The sequence below is a fragment of the Salmo trutta genome, chromosome 35 (assembly GCF_901001165.1).
Source record: "Salmo trutta chromosome 35, fSalTru1.1, whole genome shotgun sequence".
NCBI classification, from domain to species: Eukaryota; Metazoa; Chordata; class Actinopteri; order Salmoniformes; family Salmonidae; genus Salmo; species Salmo trutta.
This window is the reverse complement of record NC_042991.1, coordinates 15,748,359-15,774,971: the sequence shown is the minus strand read 5'-3', so window position 1 is coordinate 15,774,971 and position 26,613 is coordinate 15,748,359. Positions and strand designations below refer to the sequence as shown.

The 26,613-nt window shown below is 41.0% G+C and overlaps 1 protein-coding gene across 2 annotated transcripts; it reads right to left on the bottom strand.

Moving 5' to 3' along the window:
• Positions 1-1,054: 1,054 nt before the first annotated feature.
• LOC115174690 (vascular endothelial growth factor A-A) lies at positions 1,055-22,033 on the bottom strand. Of its 2 annotated transcripts, XM_029733471.1 has the most exons (8): positions 21,065-22,033; positions 19,261-19,306; positions 16,083-16,279; positions 14,678-14,754; positions 9,865-9,897; positions 4,651-4,725; positions 2,707-2,850; positions 1,055-2,503 (listed from the first exon to the last, which is right to left on the bottom strand). In XM_029733471.1, the coding sequence occupies exons 1-8, from the start codon at positions 21,125-21,127 to the stop codon at positions 2,482-2,484; spliced, it is 657 nt and encodes a 218-aa protein (XP_029589331.1). In that variant the 5' UTR covers positions 21,128-22,033; the 3' UTR covers positions 1,055-2,481. The 2 variants fall into 2 exon arrangements, with proteins under 2 accessions (XP_029589331.1, XP_029589332.1); XM_029733472.1 differs by lacking the exon at positions 4,651-4,725 and having other exon boundaries at positions 21,065-22,021.
• Between the last annotated feature and the right edge of the window lie 4,580 nt (positions 22,034-26,613).

Below are 26,613 nucleotides of genomic sequence, written 5' to 3'. Positions count from 1 at the left end.
TCCAAGTGTCTGTCCTTACAGAAACTGCCAGTGTATTGGATATAGTTGATAGACTAGACGCAGTGGTTCCCAATCTTTTTCAGTTACTATCCCACCAAATGAACTCTGCTCTGCCCAGAGTACCCCTGAAGTACTCCCTCATGTGAATTTTACCAGTAGGCCTATGGTCTAATGAGTCTTCTCAAGTACCCCCTGTGGATAGGCCAAGTTCCCCCAGGGGTCCTAGTACCCCTGGTTGGGAACCACTGGACCAGAGGCTGTTGTCACTAAACCTTTACCACATAGCAAAGCAGGGATAATAGTCTGAGATTATTTCACAAGAGTATTTTTACAGTAACTAGTCCACCGTTGTTAGTGGTGAACATGCTATCTCACATCGCTAACTCACTCATTGTGATCAGTGACCAGCACCTGTCAGGTCACTTTGTGAGAGCGGAAGGAAGACAATTTAAAGAATTTGAATGTGGCCTATGGCAGGTAAAAACACACTTCCAAAGTTCCTAGGTAAGAGGTCATCAGAAGTATTTCTCCGTGTGCCTCATGGCTTTCTGGAGTTCCATGGGCGTTCAAAAGAAGAAATTCCTCCACACTGCTGCCTTGCAAAATCTCACCTTTTTATTCATACACTATTTTGGTTTACAGATCTTTGTCAAAGGTGTTCAGGAATTTCTTCTTTTGAATCATGTTTTATATTCCACGGCACATGCTCTTATGAGCTGTGTGAGTGCATACCTTTTTGAGTTTTGTAGTCATAACAGATATCAAAGATGGCTGTCGTATATTGGAGAAGCTGTTTCAAACACAACACAAACAATAACGCATACAACCTCTTCAAAACCCACTGCTTCAAAACACAGCAACCTTTTCCTCAATTTGATATACAAAAAAAGCAATATAATTTGTAAATAAATATGCTTTACTACTTTACACTGTCACAGAAAAAAACATGTTAATATTGGAAAAGAAACAATAAGTACTATTATCATGAAATCATATATTCTTGATATTGCAGATTGCTAGCTGTAATACAAACAGTTGACTTGGTAGGCCAAGCTTTCTTTTAGCAATGGTTTATTGTTATTTGCGTGATGGAGCTCAAGACAAGCATAAGCCTCCTCTCCCTCACTAACACACACACACACACACACACACACACACACACACACACACACACACACACACACACACACACACACACACACACACACACACACACACGCACGCACACACACACGCCAAGACCATAGAGCAGGTTAAAAATCACACGCAGAACCTCCACCCTCTATAAAAAGGGTTGATAAATCCAGAATAGATGGCGTCCATACAAATGATCCATTTCAGGAATGTTAATGTAAAGGTTTTACTTTTTCTTATAAAAGCCTAGAGCAGAGTGTCTCCTTGTAGCTAGGCAGAATGGAGACCACAATGGCATCACATAGCAGGAAGGGGGGAAACCCAAAGGAACATAACACTTGATATATAAATAGGTCAAATTAAATATGGGTAGAGGACTGAATACTGAAAATACTCTAACATTATAAATTATCTATAGTGGACTATGACATAAGGGATATTAAGTATGTATAGTATATACAGACTGCTTGCCATCGATACTACTGCATTCTGTATTGAGTTCAACCACAGACAGCATACCACCCCCCTCCCCTCCCCCAAAAATAAACAAAAATAATTTAAGAAGCTAATTCAGGATTTCTCACTCTAAAGTGATTAGCACAGTTTGTGAGGCAGTTTCTCAATGGAATCAAGCTACAGTATCAGTTGTTTCTAGTGGTTTCCATATATACCAAAAATCAATCATCAGTATCCCTTTAAAGGTATTATGGCACTCCAAATCCAGTTCCGCTGCTAGCTAGGGCAGCAAAATACACAGTTCTAGCTTTCCACACGTTCCACGCATCAGTTCTAGAACTTCCTTTAAGGTAAAGGAAGTGCTGTCATAAAGGGACGGATCCCCATCTCCCATTGGCTGTCCTGCCATTGCCATTGGGCTCCTGCAAAGGGAGTCTATGGGTCAGGAAGAATGTTTCAGAGGAAGAATGTTCTTCCTTCATCTTCTCTTCCTCTTCTATTCGTGGATATACGTACCACATAGCAAGGTTTTGTTCCTCATGATTTGACACATAACCACAGTACACTCACACATATCCAGTGAAGTATTTGCATAAATGAATCAACATCAAAACCGTAGTCCAGTCAAACGCCAAACGATGGGTTTTAGTTAGCTCTTTTAGCAGCAATACAAATTCTGTACTTTTTCTTTATCTCTCAGTATATACAGATACATTGGGATTATTTTTCTATTAATTTATTATTTCTTTCTCTCTCCCCCTCTCTTTTCTCTCTGCTGTTTCTCTGTCAGTCCAGGGGAATGCTTCCCACAAAGAAGATAAGCTCAGAGTTGAAAGTGCTGTGAAATATCTTGTGAATGTCCCTTCACGTCGTTTCATCTGCAGCTTAGACTCATCTCCTGGGCTTGTCACATCTGGGGATCACAGAGAAGACAGACAGAAACATATGATTGTATGAAAACACACACTCGTGGTCTTAGCGCCAATGTCTTGGTCAGGTTCTTGGCTAATGGTATGCCTTCATGTGGTCAAGAAATGCCACCAAACACCCTCTTGGTTACCAAAGGGAGTTATGAGTCCAAGAGTGATGTAACAAGCCCCCCACACACCCACACACCTGCAGGTCCTCTCGTTGAGCTCCAGCTGACGTGCCTTGCAGTCGGCATCAGAGTTTCTGCAGGAACACTGGCAGGTCAGAGGGTCCTGGATGAACAACCGCTTTCTCCTCGCTAAACAGCCATCACAACATGGCTCGCACTGACTACAGACAGAGAGAGAGGGGAGGAAATGAGAAGGGGAAGGATGAAGAAGAGGAAAAAAAGAGGAAGGGAAAAAGAGAGGGAGGATGTTTATTATAATGGTGTTAATATAGAAAAACACTTCCAAGGTCATTTTCCTTAAGGTCAACCCTCTTATTACATGCTGCAACTTCACACTCCCAGTGTCAATGTGCAGTCTGTGTCAATGTGCAGTCTGTGTCAATGTGCAGTCTGTGTCAATGTGCTGTCTGTGTCAATGTGCAGTCTGTGTCAATGTGCAGTCTGTGTCAATGTGCAGTCTGTGTCAATGTGCAGTCTGTGTCAATGTGCTGTCTGTGTCAATGTGCAGTCTGTGTCAATGTGCAGTCTGTGTCAATGTGCAGTCTGTGTCAATGTGCAGTCTGTGTCAATGTGCAGTCTGTGTCAATGTGCTGTCTGTGTCAATGTGCAGTCTGTGGTGTGGGTAAAAGAGGATGAATTGTAGCATGTGACCAGAGGGTTGTACAAAAACAGAACCACTTTGCAAGCAGCAAAATTAGACCTACACCCTTCACTATCTCTCTCTCCCCTGTCTCCTGGCTCCCGACTCAGCTCATGCTGGCAGGGAGACCCCCTCCTACTGTCTCGTAGGGGGGAGTGATTTTTAGGATGATTGGCTTGCCCACGTACAGTATGCATTGTTTCGGTTAGACATGCACCAGCAAGCTTTGGCTGGGACGTGAGGCTTACAACAAAAAACTGTCAAATTCAACTCATCCCTAAAGATACAGGATGAGTTTATATTGAATTAAAAGATTACAATGTTTTCCCTTATAGACACAGATCAGATAGAGTTCCAGTAGATACCAGAAGATAGATCTGGTTTAAATGACAGAACACTAGAGACTGTGCCATTATGTTCCCACACAGAGGTGTTAATAGTGGACAAAACCTTTTTCACTGAGTATGGGGGACGACAGACAGACATTCCATTGAGAACTAAAGGCACAGCACAACGAACAGAACAACTCTATTCTTTGACATTAAGACCATTTCAGAAACATGAGCACCTCTTTCCGGTGAAAACAGCACCAAACGAAACATCTTTTTGTGTTCTTTGTGTTGTTCAGACCCATAGAGGCAACAAAGAGAACGCACAAACAGAATGGGCTAAACAATTTGTTGGTTTACATAACCCAGAAAGAAACAACAATGTGATAGCCATCTCTCGTATCACAAACAAAGCCCAGTGATGGTGGACGGAACAGAAAAAGCCTGTTTGGAGGGATAAAAAGAAACACTAAAAAAGAAAGAGGAAAAAGGACAGGTTGGAGACACAGCAAAGCGAGACAGACTCAACACTGACATAGGCCTTGGATGATTCCCACAACAGATACTGGATTAGTGACATCGCCTGCAAAAAGCCATGCTGGTAGGTTCAGTTCTGTTACCTTTACCATTACCCTATCACTCCATTCCCCCCCCCCCCCCCCCCCGGGTGCATTATCACCAGGGGGGTGGGGGTGGTAGTGAGGTAAGGAGGTAGGATTATGGGTGAATCGCGTGAGGTGTGGTGATATGAGGTAGAAGTCACCCCTAAACATAGATCTAGGATCAGATGTTATTTATTATTTAGGGATGACATCTATCTACAGTCTGATGCCAATTGATGTGTGTGGTGGTATTGGGCGGAGTGGTGGGGCCGTGAATAGAGAAAGACAATTCATTAAAAGGGGCAAATGAACTCCTCCCAAACAAGCTTAATGATCAGAAACGCCACAGTCAGGTGCAGGTGGAGCGAGGAGAAGGCCGAGCTGACATACGCTTGGCGATTCTTTTTGTCACGTTTTTTCTTTCGCTTTCTCTTTTGGCCTTTGCCCTTGCCTTTCCAGGGTTTTCTGGAAAAAGAGAAAGAAGCACAATAACGCAGAGACATCTGAGGAGGAAGGACAGAGACAAATAAACTGAACAGAGTTCAGAGATCAGTCAGTCAATTGTTCATTCACACAGAGACTATATGGACTGAGAATGGACTGAAATAGAACCAAATGATGTTAAGAAATCTAGAGGTTGAGACATTTTGTCACCGTTCTGGGAAAAGAAATGAACACTGGCTTCGAGACATTCTTTGTTTCATATTTTATTTAACATTTATTTAACTAGGCCGGTCAGTTAAGAACAAATTCTTATTTACAATGACGGCCTACCCCGGATGACGCTGGGCCAATTGTGCGCCACCCTATCGGACTCCCAATCACGGCAGGATGTGATACAGCCCGGATTTGAACCAGGGACTGTAGTGACACCTCTTGCACTGAGATGCAGTGCCATAGAACGCTGCGCCACTCGGGTACCCTCTTACACCAGAAAGAAAGGGTTTCACAAGTTTCATACTTAATTCTGGCTATGGAAGTTTTTTTTTTCTTCCCAAAACACTCCTTCGGCTACTCTTAACATTTTGGAATAAATACTGGACGATGAGGGGCAGCCGAGCTCGCTGATTCATCATGTTTGAGATAACAGTATATGAGATTTTACAGCTGCAGGGTATACAGTACCAGTCGAAAGTTTTGACACAAATTCAAGGATCTTGACTATTTTCTATATTGTAGAATAAGACATCAAAACTATGAAATAACACACATGGAACCATGTAGTAACGAAAAAAAGTGTTAAATAAATCAAAATATGTTTTACATTGTAGATTTTTCAAAGTAGCCACCCTTTGCCTTGATGACAGCTTTGCACACTCTTGGCATTCTCTCAACCAGCTTCACCTGGAATGCTTTTCCAACAGTCTTGAAGGAGTTCCCACATATGCTGAGCACTTGTTGGCTGCTTTTCCTTCACTCTGCGGTCCAATTAATCCCAAATCATCTCAATTGGGTTGAGGTCGGGTGATTGTGGAGGCCACAAATAGCCCTTACACAGCCTGGAGGTGTGTTGGATCATTATCCTGTTGAACAAAAAAATGATATTCCCACTCTGCACACCAGATGGGATGGCGTATCGCTGCAGAATGCTGTGGTAGCCATGCTGGTTAAGTGTGCCTTGAATTATAAATAAATCACTGACAGTACCACCAGCAAAGCACCATCACACCTCCTCCATGCTTCACGGTGGGAACCACACATGCAGAGATCATCCGTTCACTTACTCTGCGTTTCACAAAGACACTGTGGTTGGAACCAAAAATCTTAAATTTGGACTCATGAGACCAAAGGTTATATTTCCACCGGTCTAATGTCCATTGCTCATGTTTCTTGAGCCAAGCAAGTCTCTTCTTATTGGTGTCCTTCAGTAGTAGTTTCTTTGCAGCAATTTGACCATGAAGGCCTGATTCACACAATCTCCTCTGAACAGTTTATGTTGAGATGTGTCTGTTACTTGAACTCAGTGAAGCATTTATTTGGGCTGCAATCTGAGGTTGGTAACTCTAATGAACTTATCCTCTGCAGCAGAGGTAACTCTCGGTCTTCCTTTCCTGTGGCGGCCCTCGTGAGAGCCAGTTTCATCAAAGCGTTTAATGAACTATCGTTTCTCTTTACTTATTTGAGCTGTTCTTGCCATAATATGGACTTGGTCTTTTACCAAATAAGGCTATCTTCTGTATACCATCACTACCTTGTCACAACACAACTGATTGGCTCAAACGCATTAAGAAGGAAAGAAATTCCACAAATTGGCACACCTGTTAATTGAAATGCATTCCAAGTGACTACCTCATGAAGCTGGATGAAAGAATGTCAAGGGTGTGCAAAGCTGTCATCAAGGCAAAGGGTGGCTACTTTGAAGAATCTACAATATAAAATATATTTTCATTTGTTTAATACTTTTTTGGTTACTATATGATTCCATATGTGTATTTCATAGTTTTGATGTCTTCACTATTATTCTACAATGTAGAGAATAGTAAAAATAAAGAAAAACCCTCGAATGAGTAGGTGTGTCCAAACTTGTGTGACAAGAAAGGAACAGGCTTGGGTGAACCTGGACTTGAGCTAGCTTCCTTAGGATGACGTTCAAAGGCCTTTTGGTAGCATCATTAACACTACCACTGTGACTCTAACTAGAGTTCGACCGATTATGATTTTTCAACGCCGATACCAATACCGATTATTGGAGGGCCAGAAAAAGCCGATACCGATTAATCAGCCGATTTTTTCCCCTGTATTTATTTATTTGTAATAATGACAATTACAACAATACTGAATGAACACTTTTAGTTAAACTTAATATCAATAAAATCTATTTAGCCTCAAATAAATAATCAAACATGTTCAATTTGGTTTAAATAATGCAAAAACAAAGTATTGGAGAAGAAAGTAAAAATGCAATATGTGCCATGTAAAAAAGCTAACGTTTAAGTTCCTTGCTCAGAACATGAGAACATATGAAAGCTGGTGGTTCCTTTTAACATGAGTGTTCAATATTCCCAGGTAAGAAGTTTTAGGTTGTAGTTATTAAAGGACTATTTCTCTCTATACCAATTGTATTTCATATACCTTTGACTATTGGATGTTCTTATAGGCCCTTTAGTATTGCCAGTGTAAAAGTATAGCTTCCGTCCCTCTCCTCGCCCCTACCTGGGCTCGAACCAGGAACACATCGACAACAGCTACCCTCAAAGCATCATTACTCATCGCTCCACAAAAGCCGTGGCCCTTGCAGAGCAAGGGGAACAACTACTTCAAGGTCTCAGAGCAAGTGACGTCACCGATTGAAACGCTATTAGCGCGCACCCCGCTAACTAGCTCCGGAGTTGATAGGCTTGAATTCATAAACAGCTCAATGCTTGAAGCACAGCGAAGAGCTGCTGGCAAACGCACGAAAGTGCTGTTTGAATGAATGCTTACGAGCCTGCTGCTGCCTACCACCTCTCAGTCAGACTGCTCTATCAAATATCAAATCATATACTTAATTATAACATAATAACACACATAAATACGAGCCTAAGGTCATTAATATGGTCAAATCCGGAAACTATCATTTCGAAAACAAAACGTTTATTCTTTCAGTGAAATACGGAACCGTTCCGTATTTTATCTAACGAGTGGCATCCATAAGTCTAAATATTCCTGTTACATTGCACAACCTTCAATGTTATGTTATAATTACGTAAAACTCTGGCAAATTAGTTCGCAACAAGCCAGGCGGCCCAAACTGTTGCATATACCCTGACTCCGCGTGCAATGAACGCAAGAGAAATGACACAATTTCCCTAGTTTAATATTGCCTGCTAACCTGGATTCTTTTAACTAAATATGCAGGTTTAATAAAATATACTTCTGTGTATTGATTTTAAGAAAGGCATTGATGTTTATGGTTAGGGACATTCGTGCAACGATTGTGCTTTTTTCGCAAATGCGCTTTTGTTAACTCATCCCCCATTTGGCGAAGTTGGCTGTCTTTGTTAGGAAGAAATAGTCTTCACACAGTTCGCAACGAGCCAGGCGGCCCAAACTGCTGCATATACGCCGACTCTGTTGCAAAGAACGCAAGAGAAGTGACACAATTTCCCTAGTTAAAAGAAATTCATGTTAGCAGGCAATATTAACTAAATATGCATGTTTTATAAATATATACTTGTGTATTGATTTTAAGAAAGGCGTTGATGTTTATGGTTAGGTACATTGGCGCAACGACAGTGCTTTTTTCACGAATGCGCTTGTTAAATCACCCGTTTGGCGAAGTAGGCTATGATTCAATGATAAATTAACAGGCACCGCATCGATTATATGCAACGCAGGACAAGCTAGATAAACTAGTAATATCATCAACCATGTGTAGTTAACTAGTGATTATGTTAAGATTGATTGTTTTTTATAAAATACGTTTAATGCTAGCTAGCACCTTACCTTGGCTCCTTGCTGCATTCGCATAACAGGTAGTCAGCCTGCCACGCAGTCTCCTCGTGGAGTGCAATGTGCAATGTAATCGGCCATGATCGGTGTCCAAAAATGCCGATTACCGATTGTTATGAAAACTTGAAATCGGCCCTAATTAATCGGTCATTCCGATTAATCGGTCGACCTCTAACTCTAACTACCAAAGAGGCCCCTGAACACAGCAAAGTCAGAGGTCAAAGTTGAGCCAACAGTAACGCACGGTAGCATCAACAACAGAAGTGTACAGAGTGTAGAGTAGAATCATGGTGGCAATGAGCACTAAAGCCATCACTCTTCATACACATAAATGGTTAAAAGAAGGTCGGTCAGCGGACTCAGAAACAAACCCTCATCTATACTGCAGGATACCCGACATATAAAACCTAAATACTATCAAAAACCCTCGTAATGCTATAGGATTAGGCAATAGGAAAACAAGACAATCCCATGTAGAGGCGAATTGTAGTGGAACAGAACCACTAAAGCCAGACCCATAAACAGTGAAAAAAGAAAAGGTTAAAGAGGGTCTCTAAAAACACACAGCGTTATCTACACATCACAGGAGCCTGTAAAACAAAGGTAGAGACATGAACCCTGAGACATACTTAAAGATGTATAGAGAGTAAAGGAAGGACCATAACAGAGGAATGTAAAGAGAAGCAGGTGTATAAAAAAATGACAATAAATGAAAGGTGCCGAAGGCATTGACCTCATCAGGTGTCACTCATTCACCTGAATTGAAGTATTCTGTGGGTTTTCTGTGTGTCTCACCTGAAAGCTCAAAGGGTCATGGAATTAGAATGGATAGAAGGGATGTGATTCTTTGTGAACTCCTAAACTACAGGAAGATCACTGGATCTGTGCCAACATGGTGGTGTCAGTGATCATTTGATACATTGTTGTATACTGTGCGTAACAACACACAGGTTGAGAAAGAGAAATTCCGGAAACGTGTGAGCACAGGAGGAAGAGCGATAAAAGAGAGAGAGAGAGAGAGAGAGAGAGAGAGAGAGAGAGAGAGAGAGAGAGAAGATGGAGAAAGATAGCGGGAGAAAGACAATGCGAAAAAGACAGATGAAAATAAAATAAAAAAAGGTATCTTTTCAAATTAAGGCAGATAGTCACAACACAGCAAGAGTCTGTACTTACTTTTCTTTCTGTTCTTTCACTTCATTCTTTGGCCTGAAAGACAGAAACAAACATGATGCTACCTCATAGCCCACCGTTTGTTTCTTCGTAAACAGATTCACGTCAACAGTGGACAGAGACATAGGCAGGTATTAGCTTGGGTGGCCCTGTAAGCACTCTGCTACTCTAGTGTTGTCCATCCCTGATCCCTAAATCGTCATGACGATACTGTTGTTACCTCTGACATCTTTCTCCCCGACTTATCTCCTTGAAACAAACACACGCACACACGCATACAATATCTGATAACAATAGTAGATTGTCATGTCTATTTTGTTGCTCAACTTGATCATTTGGCTGTAACTGATTATGGAGCAACACATCTTCTGGCTCACATCTAATCCAGTGGGTGCAGGAGGTCAAGCATTGGGAAACGTCTCATTGCATAGTACTCATAGGTTTGGAGAAAACTCCTTAAAACTATACAGTCTACTTATAAACTAGGTAGTCACAAAAACATACAATGGTTTACTAATGTTTACTAATGGTTAACAAACACCTAATTAAAGGGATATTGCGAGATTTTGGCAATGTTCAGATGATCTCATGGACAACATTTGTATGTCTCTGCATGCAGTTTGAAGGAAGTTGCCAAGGGACAGTTTGTATTAGAACAAAGAGGAATAGCTGATAAGCAGCAGAGAGGCCAGGTGCACCATTGAGCATGAAAGAACAGTGAAGACAAGAGACACGGAGCTCTCTTTTCTCTGTATACATCAATGATGTCAATGATGTCGCTCTTGCTGCAGGTGATTCTTTGATCCACCTCTACGCAGACGACACCATTCTGTATACATCTGGCCCTTCTTTGGACACTGTGTTAACAAACCTCTAAACGAGCTTCAATGCCATACAACACTCCTTCCGTGGCCTCCAACTGCTCTTAAACGCTACTAAAACTAAATGCATGCTCTTCAACCGATCGCTGCCCGCACCCGCCCGCCCGCCTAGCATCACTACTCTGGACGGATCTGACTTAGAATATGTGGACAACTACAAATACCTAGGTGTCTGGCTAGACTGTAAACTCTCCTTCCAGACTCATATTAAGCATCTCCAATCCTAAATTAAATCTAGAATCGGCTTCCTAATTCGCAAAACAAAGCCTCCTTCAGTCATGCTGCCAAACATACCCTCGTAAAACTGACTATCCTGCCGATCCTTGACATTGGTGATGTCATTTACAAAATAGCCTCCAACAGCAAATTGGATGCGGTCTATCACAGTGCCATCCGTTTTGTCACCAAAGTCCCATATACAACCCAGCATTGCGACCTGTATGCTCTCGTTGGCTTGTCCGCGCTACATATTTGTCGCCAAACCCACTGGCTCCAGGTCATCTATAAGTCTTTGCTAGGTAAAGCTCCGCTTTATCTCAGCTCACTGGTCACCATAGCAACACCCACTCGTAGCATGCGCTCCAGCAGGTATATTTCACTGGTCATCCCCAGAGCCAACACCTATTTTGGCCGCCTTTCCTTCCAGTTCTTTGCTGCCAATGACTGGAACGAATTTCAAAAATCACTGAAGTTGGAGACTTATATCTCCCTCACTAACTTCAAGCATCGGCTGTCAGAGCAGCTTACCGATCGCTGCAGCTGTACACAGCCCATCTGTAAACAGCCCATCCATCCAACCAACTACCTACCTCATCCCCATATTTGTTTTTTTTTCTGCTCTTTTGTACACCAGTATTTATACCAGTATTTCTACATGCACATCCTGTTCTGCACATCTCACTCCAGTGTTAATTGCTAAATTGTAATTACTTCGGCCCTACGGCCTATTTATTGCCTTACCTCCTTACTTCATTTGCACACACTGCATACAGATTTTATATTGTGTTATTGACTGTACATTTGCTTATCCCATGTGTAACTCTGTGTTGTTGTTTTTGTCGCACTGCTTTCCTTTATCTTGGCCAGGTCGCAGTTGTAAATGAGAACTTGTTCTCAACTGGCCTACCTGGTTAAATAAAGTTGAAAAACAAAAACAAAAAATATGCCCCTATTGATCTTGTTTAGGGACAATACAATTATCCTACCCAGACAAGTCTACAACACCAGAATGCTATGAATAATTGCATTATTGTCTTCAAGTGAGTACAACATTCTACTCTAGGCTGGAAACGGCAGTGAAAATGTCATTTGAATAGTTGTGCAAAAGCCCTGTGGTTTGAATGTTTCATTCTATTTGGATCAGTTGTGCGTCAACTTTCGACAGTTTACAAGGTCTAGAAAGGCACTGTAGCAGGCCAGTCTGACTGTATTTTTACTTCTGAAACTGAGATGTGCTGTCTGTTGCGGATCATCATTCTCCCAAATCGTCCTATAATGTGGCCACATAAGTATGCTCCCGGCAGGCCCAGTTATTCAGCAAAGCTTAATGCACACTCTTCCTCCTCTACGATATGAGCAGCTATTCCTCGTGCACCTAAAACCTAATGCTTCAATATAGCCTAAATATTAGTCATTTAACTTTGAAAATCTATTACCTTTTATCTGTGGCATAAACACAACCAGTCACAATGCTTTAATCTGATTATGCTACTTCAGTATCGAAGCAAAGCCTTCGATACTGGGTACAAGGTAGGGAGGGATGTACAGCGCATTTGGAAAGTATTCAGACCCCTTGACATTTTCCACATTTTGTTACGTTACAGCCTTATTCTAAAACGGATTCAATTCATTTTTTCCCTCATCAATCTACACACAACACCCCATAATGAAAAAGTAAAAACAGGATTTTAGAAATGTTTGCAAATGTATTAAAAATAAAAAACAGAAATATCTTATTTACATAAGAATTCAGCCCCTTTGCTATAACACTTGAAATTTAGCTCAGGTGTGTCCTGTTTCCATTGATCATCCTTGAGATGTTTCCACAACTTGATTGGAGTCCACCTGTGGTAAATTCAATTGATTGGACATAATTTGGAAAGGCACACACCTATCTATATAAGGTAGCAAAAACCAAGCCATGAGGTCAAAGGAATTGTCCGTAGAGCCCAGAGACAGGATTGTGTCGAGGCACAGATCTGGGGAAGGGTACCAAAACATTTCTGCTGCATTGATGGTCCCCAAGAACACAGTGGCCTCCATCATTCCTAAATGGAAGAAGTTTGGAACCACCACTCCTCAGTAAAAGGCACATGATAGCCCGCTTGTTGTTTGCTAAAATGCACCTAAAAGACTCTCAGACCATGAGAAACAAGATTCTCTGGTCTAATGAAACCAAGATTGAACTCTTTGGAATGAATGCCAAGCGTCATGAATGCCAAGCGTCACGTCTGCAGGAAACATGGCACCATCCCTAAAGTGAAGCATGGTGCTGGAAGCATCATGCTGTGGGCATGTTTTTCAGCGACAGGGACTGGGAGACTAGTCAGGATCGAGGGAAAGATGAACAGAGGAAAGTACAGAGAGATCCTTGATGAAAACCTGCTCCAGAGCACTCAGGAACTCAGACTGGGGCGAAGGTTCACCTTCCAACAGAACAACGACCCTAAGCACACAGCCAAGACAACGTAGGAGTGGCTTCGGGACAAGTCTCTGAATGTCCTTGAGTGGCCCAGCCAAAGCCCGGACTTGAACCCAATTGAACATCTCTGGAGGGACCTGAAAATAGCTGTGCTGCAACACTCCCCATCCAACCTGACAGAGCTTGAGAGGATCTGTAGAGAAGAATGGGAGAAACTGCCCAAATACAGGTGTGCCATGTTTGTAGCATCATACCCAAGAAGTCCCAAAGCTGTAATCGTTGCCAAGGGTGCTTCAACAAAGTACTGAGTAAAGGGTCTGAATACTTATGTAAATGTTATATTTCCGTTTAATTCATTTTTATTTTTTGCTGAAAAATCTAAAAAACTGTTTTTACATTGTCATTATGGGGTAGTGTGTGTAGATCGATGAGGGGGAAACACGAAACAATTTAATCAATTTTAGAATAAGGAACAAAATGTGGAAAAAGTCAAGGGGTCTGAATACTTTCCGAATGCACTGTATTTTCTGTTTAGCAAGATTGAGTATATCAATTTGATTGTGGTGTTGAAAACGCAAACCATAATGTTGAAGGGCCCGAAGTTGGTAATCAGTATACAGTTATGCTTTGCTTATTAGTCATGTGGTGCATTGCACAGAAACCTTTTGGTGAAAAATGTGTTGTATATATTTTATATAATTATAAATACAGCTTCAAAATTGTGATAATTCCTGTAGACTTCCAATTATTGCGCTAAATCAAGTTAGCAATGACTCGTGAAACTACCTTCAACTTCCTTCAAACTGCACGCATCAACATAAAAATGGAATCCATGAATTCATCTGACCGAAAACTACGTGATTGACAAATATCTTGCACTATCCCTTTAATGGTTTATGAGCAGTTTGTGAGCAGCTTATATGCAGGTTATGAAAAGGTGGAAATGCTACACACTGAACTTAGCCTCCACGAGTAAGATAGAAATCTTTTTTTTTAATTGTAGAAATTAACAGCTAAGGCGTTAAAGGAAAACGCTGATACGTGGTTCATGAAGTGTGACTTTTCTGTGACCTGCAGAGTTTAAAGTGACTCTGCATGCACTATGTGATCTGGATAGACCAGACCAGACCAAACCAGTGTGTTGATAGAGGGCACCTAGAAGTCAGAACATACTCTAATGTATCTAAAATCCCCTGAATTCCTTGTAGAAAGACCTCCATATGCCCTGAACTGAGAAGAACACTGGAATAGATAGTTTGTGAGTGTATACGTGCAGCATGTGTACACTTCTTACCTGCATTCACATGCATTGTGTTCTGTAAAACTCATGAAGATATCATTTTGTTGCTTGTGGGGTTTTATTCTTTTTATCTGTGGAAACAGGAGAAGACAGAGTTGAATATAGATGGGTCAAACACGCTCACATATACACTCCACCCTTTCCCACCTGCTCCAGGACATACACTACCGATCAAAAGACGCCTCGCAAGTCCTCAACTGGCAGCTTCATTAAATAGTACCCGCACAACACCAGTCTCGACGTCAACAGCGAAGAGGCAACTCCGGGATGCTGGCCTTCGAGGCAAAGTTTCTCTGTCCAGTGTCTGTGTTCTTTTGCCCATTTTAATCTTTTCTTTTTATTGGCCAGTCTGAGATATGGCTTTTTCTTTGCAACTCTGCCTAGAAGGCCAGCATCCCGGAGTCGCCTCTTCACTGTTGACATTGAGACTGGTGTTTTACGGGGACTATTTAATGAAGCTGCCAGTTGAGGACTTGTGAGACGTCTGTTTCTCAAACTAGACACTCTAATGTACTTGTCCTCTTGCTCAGTTGTGCACCGGGGCCTCCTAATCCTCGTTCTATTCTGGTTAGAGACAGTTTGCGCTGTTCTGTGAAGGGAGTAGTACACAGCCTTGTGCGAGATCTTAAGTTTCTTGGCAGTTTCTCGCATGGAATAGCCTTAATTTCTCAGAACAAGAATAGACTAACGAGTTTCAGAATAAAGTTTTTTGTTTCTGGGTATTTTCAGCCTGTAATCGAACCCACAAATGCTGATGCTCCAGATACTCAACTAGTCTAAAGAAGGCCAGTTTTATTGCTTCTTTAATCAGAACAACAGATTTCAGCTGTGCTAACATAAATGCAAAAGGGTTTTCTAATGATCAATTAGCCTTTTAAAAGGATAAACTTGGATTAGCTAACACAAGGTGCCATTGGAACACAGGAGTGATGGTTGCTGATAATGGGCCTCTGTACGCCTATATAGATATTCCATTAAAAATCAGCCGTTTCCAGCTACAATAGTCATTTACAACATTAACAATGTCTACACTGTATTTCTGATCCATTTGATGTTATTTTAATGCACAAAAAAACGTGCTTTTCTTTCAAAAACAAAGACATTTCTAAGTGACCCCAAACTTTTGAACGGTAGTGTATACCCAAATATACTAGAACATATACCGTTTACACTCTCATATACAAACCCACATAACTTGAGACGCATTGTGTTTTAAAGGGCCATTCTGGGGAGGTGGCCAGTCAAAATGTAAGAGATTAGAGGTTAAACAGTCAAAGGTTAGGGGTCAGTCTCTCACCTCCTTGGAGACGACTCTGCTATATGTAGAAGCAGGGTTGTAGGAGTTAAATGTGTGATGGAGATGTGTAAGGGTAAAAATGTCAAACGCTCAGTCTCTCACCTCCATGGTGACGTTATGCGTGGAGGTTGGCGTACACTGTAGCATCTCGTCGTTGCAGCAGCCTGCACAGCGTGTCAGCACCACACAGGATGGGATGAAGATGTGTTCTACCTCCTCTGGGTACTCCTGAAGGATCTCTACCAGCAGCTCCCTGGGCTGACACAGGCTCTTATTGTACACCTCCATGAAGGAGATCACTGAGGAGAGACATGCACACACATTTAATACACCAAGAACCTATACACACATACTGCACAGTGCCTTCAGAAAGTGTTCAAACCCCTTGATTTTTTCACATTTTGTTGTGTTTCAACCTGAAATTAAAATGGATTCAATTGAGATTGTGTCACTGACCTACACACAATACCCCATAATGTCAAAGTGTAATTATGTTTTTCGAAATCTTTACAAATGAATTAAGAATGAAAAGCTGAAATGTCTTGAGTCAGTAAGTATTCAACCCCTTTACGGCAAGCCTAAATAAGTTCAGGAGTAAAAATGTGCTTAACAAGTCACATAATAAGTTGCATGGACTCACTAACCACATTTCCATCCACAGTTTATATGCGAGTAAAGTTATATTGTATAAAAAAAAGACAGCTGTGGTGGAAGCAGGAAGTTTGGGTGTACTTTTATAAATTCCGACAGATCATTTGTTCATACATGGTGGGATTGTCAAAGTAAGTTTATATTGTAATGCTTCTGACAGCCAACTTTTTAGCTCCGCCCATAACTTTCAGACTTCCTAGCATTCCCAGAAAGCATGGATTATAGAATCATTATTAGAGCAAGGGTCTTGTTCTTGTGACATGATGATTGATGCTTGACTGCCGTTTGACAAATAAAAAATATTCTCAATCTTATCCATAATAATCTCATCAAGTAGACTCGCTAACCCGCACAGCCTACCCGCACTGTATCTGCGAGCTGTTGGCTAGCCTGTTGAGGATAGGGGGCAGTATTTTCACGGCCAGATGAAAAACGTACCCAAATTAAACTGCCTACTACTCGGGCCCAGAAACTAGAATATGCATATTAGAGAAGTGTATCTTTAAAATTGTGTAAAATAGTCGTATGTTTGAGAAATTGAAATTATTAGATTTTTGATGTTTTGTATTTCGCGCCCTGCTGTTCCATTGGATGTTGGCTAGGCGTTCCGCTAACGGAACGTCTGTCCTCAACAGGCTAGAGTGCAGGTTCCAAGACCAGAGTAGGTACATTTGCTATTTAACACAACAGTTTTTGTAACAAAACTATCGGTAGAGATAAAAATGCGATTGAAACTCATTGAACTTTAAAAATATATATATATTCTGTACATGAAAACATAAGCGAAAAAGTACATTTTGTGTGCAGTACGTCATTACACACTCATATTTTATCCACAACCAGTCCATTTGGAGGAAACATACCACTGGTGGGGAAATTAGCATATTTTCTTTATGTGGATTCTAGAATATTCGCATGATATTCTGTTGCCAATTGGATCGAAACCTAGCTACCATGTGCAATAATACTGTTTAACATGATTTTTTTATGACTACGTCATCTCTGTACCCCACAAATACAATTATATGTAAGGTCCCTCAGTCAAGCTGTGAATTTCAAACACAGATTCAACCACAAAGACCTGGGAGGTTTTCCAATGCCTTGCAAAGAAGGGCACCTATTGGTAGATGGGTGAAAATAAAAAAAAGCAGATACTGACAATACCAACCTAATTGACAGAGTGAAAAGAAGGAAGGCTGTAAAAAAATGTTTTAAATCCAAAACATTCATCCTGTTTGCAACAGGGCACTAAAGTAATACTTCAAAAAAATATGACCAAGCAATTAACTTTTTGTCCTGAATACAAAGTGTTATGTTTGGGGCAAATTCAATACAAGACATTACTGAGTACTACTCTCCATATTTTCAAGCATAGTGGTGGCTGCATCATGTTATGGGTATGCTAGTAATTGTTAAGGACTGGGGTGTTTTTCAGGATAAAACATTTACATGTTCCTGAGTGGCCGAGTTACAGTTTTGACTTAAATCTGCTTGTAAATCTATGGTAAGACCTGAAAATGTTTTTAATAACAATGATCAGCAACCAATTTAACAGAGTTTGAAGAATTTTGAAAAGAATAATGGGCAAATGTTTACATTCCAGGTGTGGAAAGCTCTTAAGAGACTTACCAAGAAAGACTCACAGCTGTTATCACTGCCAAAGGTGATTCTAACATGTATTGACTCAGGGGTTGAATACTTATCTAAATCAAGATATGTTAGTTTCATTTTTCATACATTTTTTTCTTCCACTTTTACATAATATTTTGTGTAGATCGTTGACGAAGAAATTACAATTAAATCCATTTTAACAAAAAATGTGGGAAAAGTCCAAGGGTATAAACACTTTCTGAAGGCACTGTACATACTCCACGCACACACACACATACACACACACACACACACTCATACTACAAAATATACATCTACTACATACACTTTCCTTCAACAACCGGCATCACCCATCAAGGTATCCCCCTCCCTTCCTCTCTCACTGTGGATGTGGTATGCTTCTGTACCGACTTCCTCTTTCTCTCCCCCTCTCAGCCCCACAAAGCTAGGTACCTTCTGCTGTGAAGCACTAAACGCATTGTAGCCTAGTGGTGCACATGTTGGCAAAGACATTGAGACACCACATACAGACAACTCTGATTCCTCATGGAGAGAAAGGGATACATTGGAAATAATAGCACACCCCCTGCAGTGTCCTATTCCAGCCAAATCAAGCATAGTATGAAACAATCACATATAAAGTTCAACTTTTGATTGAGAGAGCAGCCCCTTTCCTAATATTGTGCAACATAGGCTTGTGTAAAGAAGCCAAGAGGGCCAGAGACTAAATTCCATTGTATTTCCACATCTTAACCTCAAACAATATTTCAAATGGAATTCGTGGAGATTATAACTGAAAATGGACAATACTCTGTTTGAAATGTGTTACTATTGTTTCAATGTTGGAGCCTACTTCAGCCAACATGAGGACATGGTGCAGTTGGGCTTCACTCCGCCAGGCGGCGTGGGTCTCCCTAAGCTCTCAAGGTGAACCACACAAACCCCGTTTCATTGGCAGTTTGCCTGCGAGGGAGCCCAATGAAAACTCTATTCCCACGGTGCCCTATCGAACACCTACCGCCGTCATGCGCACTCCTCCCTCCTTCCTTCGGTATGTGGGCACTCTGCGCGGGAGAAAGGAAAAGGGGTACACAAATGGGCAATTAAATTGTATCCTTACGTTCATGAATTTCATACAGTGCATTTCACATTGACTAACGTGCAACCAAAGAGGCTACGTGGCGCAGACATACGATATGACGTTGGATGCTGTCAAAGACCACGCGGTGTGTTTGTTTTGTTTCATAGCCAAGGCTACATTATCTTTCCCTGAAGAAGTTTTAGGTCTATGTTTGCAAATGTTACAATTTCATTCTCTATATGAGTTTAAGCTACGCAACTCAACAGAGACCACATGTGGTAACTGTTGCTACAATGACCCGCATCTAGCCCACAGTTTTCTACATTTATCCACGGTAATTGCTGTCAGTCGCTCCATAGTGACTGGCATCTTTACACTGCGGAAGCAAACTCGCGCAATATCTGACCAGGATTGCATGAGGCCTGGAGATGGATTACCTAGTGGCTTTCAGTGAGGACTACAGTGTTTAGTTGGAGCAATGCAAGCGCATAATGTAACAACCAGTGAACATTTCATCAATGCCAAAAGTAAAATAGACCCGGTTTCTTTTCAGGCAGCGGCTATCTCCGCCCCTTGGGTGGTGTGAGGGACCGGCGATTGGGGCTTACAAAAGAGTGGCCGCAACACTTAAAATGCTGTTATTAATGGAGTGGGTGTCAAGCTGCGAACACCTGCCCATGGACAATCTGATGATATTACTAATTACGGCCAGTTGCTTTGACTAAACAGGGTTGATTATAAGAGCTCGTTTAACACCCCCAAAAAACGCTTGACTGGTCTCTAGGGAATTAACGGGTTGACGTTGTAGGGCCGCGGGAGAGACTCGAAAGATCGGTGGGCTGCTTGGGCACGGGACCCCTGCAGGGTTAAAAGATAGGCCTTTGTGGGGCTATTAGTTGTAAAACTGTATTTGAGTGTTCACAATATAAGGGTCTAATAGATACCTAGGCCCATAACGTAAACGGAAATCTATGGACCGCCCCAGGTACTGAGAAAGTCGGCCTATATGCCAATTCAATATCATTCAGGAGTTTAACATATTCAGGCCAGTGTCTACTATAACTATTGGTTGGCGTTTTTGTTTCCCCCTAAACTTTCGTTCAAAAGTTATGAGGAGGCTTTAACATCTTGATTAATGGTTTGCAAACCAACAGACCTCCACGTCTACATTGTAAACTCTAAAGTCATTTTAAAGGCTTATTAAAATATTAAGCCAATGCCCCATTTGTCAGAATTTAGAATTTAAAATGTGGGTGGGTAGTGGTAGGTTATTCTAATAATGCGGACTAAAATCAAGCCAGGATCGAGTGCGCAGGCAGCGAACCTGTTGCCATGTCTCTTTGAATTCAAAATGCCGCTGCTACGCCTTTAAAGCGTAATAATATTGCCAAGGTGGTTCTGAGCAGGCCCGCAATCACCAGAAGAGACGAAACTTCCTCACATTCGTTCAAAACCATTAGCCCCTACATTTTCCACCTCTGAACGGCAAACGCACAAGCCACCATGTCAGACAGTAGCCTAAATAGGCCAGCCTACGTGAAGTCGGTGTGGTGTCCGTTTTGCGTAATTGCTATTTACATATCGCTGAAGCCATGAAACATTTTGAGGTTGTTAAAACATGAGTAATGACCTTAGCACGGGGAGCGACAAGGACGACCTACAGTTGACCACATTTCACAAATATAATCCATTTCTTGACGTCCATTTAGAGACACTGGGTCTGTTATAACATATAACTTACCTTGACAGCTGACAAATACAGAAGTGTCAGGAGAAATAATGTTATCAAACTGTCAAAGTTCATGATTGAAATTCCAAATGCAAATGTCGATTTAAAATCCAAGCGGGTCGTCTGGCGATTTCTTCCAAAGCATTTGTAAAGTTTAAAACAGTAATAACAAAGTGTAATAACTGTTAGAACTTCTGTAAAAGGGGGACCGGGGTCTGTAGTGGCGTCAAATCCATTTTGGTCCCACGGTCGGAGCAGGCAAGACACCTGAGCAAAAATCGGTTGAGCATAACGACTCTCTTTCAACTGTTGCCAATAATTTTCAAGATATCCAGAAACATTAGAATCCAGGACGCGTATCTTTTCACATTGTTCTGGAGTAGACCTTTATTTTCTTCAAATGAAATTGCAATCCACATTACAGGGGTAATTCCATACTTGGTGTGCAAGCAGTCTCCAAATGCGAGTCCATTGGAAAAAGGAAAATTGCTATTAGCCTACAGAAACTTTCTGTCCTACGCAATTAGACTACATTCGTGTCAACCCCAGAACAGTGTTTACAATCACATTCACAGAATCCACTCTGTTTTGAAATCCGTCAAAACTTCCAACCGTGACAGAAACTGCCGTTTATTTTCGCTTCCTGCTCGTTCCCGGTTTGCGTGATCCCCGCTCTCTTATATCCTCTTGAAATCGTTAACGCATCACCGTAAAATATTTTCGGAGGTCTAAAACATCTCCTCCCGTTTCGGTCTCTTGTGCGGCAACACTGTGGAATTGTCTTGAGGCAAGGAGGGATGGTCGTCTCTAGCTTCTATACCCACAAAGACAGGCTAAACCCCGCCCATTTGTACAATTCTTCTTCTTAAAATGGGATTTTAAACCTAATCCTAACCTTAACCCTAACATTAACCACACTGCTCACCTTATGCCTAACCCTGACCTTAAATTCAAACCAAAAAGCAAATTTGTGTCTCCAATATTGACTTTGTGGCTGTGGAATCTGACTTGCTAGTGGAAACGAGGGGCCTGATTTATGGTCGTCACTAGTTACCACAGCCACAAGGTCATATGGCTAAACCCCGCCTATTTCTACAATTTTCTTCTTAAAATCTGCTTTAAACATAAACATAACCATGACCTTAACTCTAACCTTAACCACACTGCTCACCTTATGTCTAACACTAACCTTAAATTAAGACCAAAAAGCTTTGTTTTCATACAATTTTACGATAAATCCCATTTTGACTTTGCGGCTGTGGTAACTAGTGAAAACCCTCATTTATCAACGGTATGTACATTTCTTACTAAATTCTGTCGTATGGAGATTTTAGGATTAGGTGGGCTACCCAAAATATACATGTTTTCATTGATATATCAGAGCCATATTATTATTATATTTGTGCACATGTGAACAAGCGCATACAACCCCGCCTGGAAAACGCCCTCCATTCACCTTTTATGGTAACAAAACACGCCCTCATTTGCTGTGTGATTTGGAACTGGGCCATGCCCGTTTCTAATAGAAAGGGGAATAGAAAATTTGATCATATTTCTATAGAAGTGTGGGCAGAATGTTTTAGTCTTTTGCAGTAACTTTTTAAAACCAAAAAATGCAAGCTGCTTATACGGAGTGCAAAAAACTGTCCGCACATCCTGCAAGATTGATTGTCTATTGAACAATTTAAAAGTAAATTCTGCCCACAGCCCACATTTTTATGCAAAATATTAAGTGTTGTTCAATATTTTGTTTATTAATACATGATTGTGTTTCTATCTTCTGCCTTGGTATAGACTCTGAGATTAAAGGGTAGGAAGCATGGGTTTTTACTCACCAATGCAACAGAGACTTAATAAATTAGTTATAGTCACAATCTGGTTACCTATAAGTACGAATATAGTCATGTTTTTGGTTATTACATATTTATTAACTTATTTCCGGATAACTTCTAACCTACCCACAATGCACTATTTCTCAACATCGTATTGTGGATCTACTCTGTGCTACCAAGTTTGCTTGATAGTTCAGTAGCTAGCTCAAGCTGGCTTACGTTAGCTACACCTCATGTTATTCACAGACTTTGTTATCTATTGTTATCTATTGTGAACCCGTTAGCACGGCAGGCTCTGGTGCTTTCTTGCCTTGGAGTCAAAGCGAAAATCATACCTGCTTGCTCTTTGTGTAGTACCTCATCTGTTCTCCTTTTTGTTTTGTCAACTTTCGTCATGTTCTCTCTGAAGAAGGCTATGGGAGTTTTGTAACTTTTCCCACCTTGGCTTAGTGCTAGTGCGCTAGCTGACTGACATCTAGAATCTATCTATTTTGGATTTCAGCCTGGTGAAGCGATTGCCTCCCGCTTGCATCAAACACCTCCATTTCCACTAAATTAACAATATTTGCTTGCAATACAGTTGATCAACCACTAGAAGTTGTGTGTACGAATGGTTTGAGATTTGCGTGGACATACGCACAGTTTCCCGTCAAGTTCAATATTGATGCCTTCCGAGTGGCGCAGCGGTCTAAGGCAGTGCTTCGCAGTGCTTGAGGCATCACTACAAACCTGAAAAAACTTCGATCCCGGGCTATGTCGCAGCCAGCCGCGACTGGGAGACCCATGAGGCAGTGCACAATTGGCCCAGCGTTGTCCGGGTTAGGGGAGGGTTTGGCCGGCCAGGATGTCCTTGTCCCACCACTTCTTGTGGTGGGCCAGGTGCATGCACGCTGAATTCGGTCGCCAGTTGTACAGTGTTTCCTCCAACACATTGGTGCGGCTGGCTTCGAAATTGGGGAGAAAAATTTGTAAAAAGTACACCAATTTTTATTTATTTAAATATTTTACATAGAGAAATACCAACCTTTGCAGGAAAACTGTTGCACACAAGGTTTAGAGTCTTTTTTGTGCACACACACCTTTGATAAATGAGGCCACAGGAGGGGTATTGGGAGCACTGGGAGTTGTTCATTGGCTAAAGTGAGAGGGTGGGAATGGTCAACCAATCTTGACAGAAGTGTGAGGTTCGATCGTAGAGTGCTGATACCGACCGCTTGTGAAGTGAGGTTCATCAATCAAACCTTAGTATTTAGTATTTTATTAGTATCCCGATAAGCTGTTGCCAAGGCAGCAGCTACTCTTCCTGGGGTCAAAACATAGATAAATCAAACAAAACATTGTGCATTATAGAAAATTACATTGCTCCATTATTACATTACATTACTAAGAAAAGTGTGTGTGGAGTCTGGGTTTTACAGTCCAATGTTAGAGTGTGTGTGTGAGTGTGTTTCTTCACAGTCCGCGTTGTGCCGTGAGGTGTGTTTTCATCTGTTTTTTAATCAGATTTTACTGCTAGCTTGATTTACCTGACGTGGAAGACAGTTCCATATAGTCATAGTGGCTCTATATAGGACTGTGCTTTTCCTAGCCTCTGTTCTGGACTTGGGGACTGTGAAGAGACCTCTGGTGGCATGTCTTGTGGGGTATGAGTGTCTGAGTTGTGTGTTAACTGATTGAACAGACAGTTATGTGCTTTTAACACATCAATACCTCTCACAAAGACCAGTAGTGATGCAGTCAATCTCTCCTCTACTTTGAGCCAGGAGAGATTGATATGCAGGTTGTTGATATTAGTACTCTGTGTACATTTCAGGGCCAGACATGCTGTACTGTTCCTGGTCAACTGGAATTTGCCTATGTCCCTCTTTGTAGCACTGGACTATATAACTGGGCAGTAGTCCAGGTTTGATCAAACTAGGGCCTGTAGGACCTATTTGGTCGATTGTGATGTCAAGAAAGCAGAACAGCACTTTGTTTTACAGACAGACCTCTTCCCATTTTAGCAACCTTTGAATCAATATGTTTTGACCATGTCAGCTTACAATCTAGGGTTACACCGATCAGTTTAGTCTCCTCAACTTGCTTTTATTGCGACATTATTCATTGCTAGATTTAGATTAGGTTTAGGGTTTAACAAATTATTTGTGCCAAATACAATGCTTTTAGTTTATTATATATTTAGGACTAGCTTATTACTTGCCACCCATTTAAAACTGACTGCAGCTCTTTGTTGTTGCAGTGATTTCACTTGCTGTGGTGGGTGTCTGAAGTGTATAATGTTGAGTCATCGGCGTACATAGACATACAGGCTTTATTCAATGCTAGTGGTAGGTCATTAGTAAAAACAGAGAACAGCAGAGGGCCAAGACAGCTGCCTTGAGGAACACCACCCTCTACCTGGTTTATGTTGAAGAGGCTTCCATTAAATAAAAAAAGTGTCTGTGTTCTATTAAATAAGCTGCACTGAAGTCTAACAATACAGCTCCCACAATCTTTTTATTATCAATTTCTTTCGGGCAATCATCAGTCATTTATTTCAGTGCTGTATATGTTGAGTGCCCTTCCTTATGAGCATTCTAAAAGTCTGTTATTACAATGAAATAACATTGTATCTGGTCAAACCCAATTTATTCCAAAAGTTTACTAAAGGGCCGGTAGTTGGCCAATTAGTCGGCTGTTTGAACCGGTAAACGGTGCTTTGCTATTCTTGGGTAGTGGAATGACTTTTGCTTTCCTCCAGGTCTGAGGACACACACTTTCCTCTAGACTTGGATTGAAGATGTTTTATTTGATTTATTTAAGCTATATTTAACTAGGCAAGTCAGTTAAGAACAAATTCTTATTTACAATGATGGGCTAGTAAATATTAAATATAGTAAATATTTTTTACATTTTCAACATAGGATTCAGTCGAAAACCTTTCGTATGATCTCTTGTACACTATTTTAGGCCCAGCTTTCGAGAACTTAGTTTTTTCTAGATATGGCCACTATATTATGATTGCTACATCCAATGTGTGTTGATACTGCTTTAGAGCAGATTTCTGCAGCATTAGTAAATATTTTTACTAATGCTGGTTATCACCTTACTGATAACCTCAGGCTACTGTAAAAGTGAAAAATGTCCAACTTCAAACGTGTCTCTTTCTGTGATGATTCAGTTCCCCTCAAATAGGATTTCTTTATCTTTGTGCAATTATATTGTTATTACCACAACCACCACCATCATTATAATCAACATCATAAATTGTTATAAAATGTGCCTTGCTGTTTTATATAGTACTATGCTAAAATGTTTATTCTATTCTACAGGGCCACGTATTCTTATATTTTATTATTTATTATTGTTGCATTGTCCAGAAGGAACCTGCAAGAAAGCATTTCGTTGGACGGTGTATACCATACATATCCTGTACATACAACTAATAAAACATGAAATGTATAAACATTTTTATCTTACTTGACTCTTTATAAAAGTCCAATTACGCATAGAACGATCCCCAGTGAGGATGGAATGCCATGATACGCATCATGAATAAAGGAATGCATTGTGTGGACAATATCTCATGTCATACATTATCCAATAAACATCAAGTGGCACCTCAATTGGGGAGGATGGCTCGTGGTAATGGTTGGAGCGGTATAGGTGGAATGGTATCAAATACATCAAACACCTGTCTTCCATGTGTTTGATGCCATTCCATTGCTCCATTCCAGCCATTATTATGAG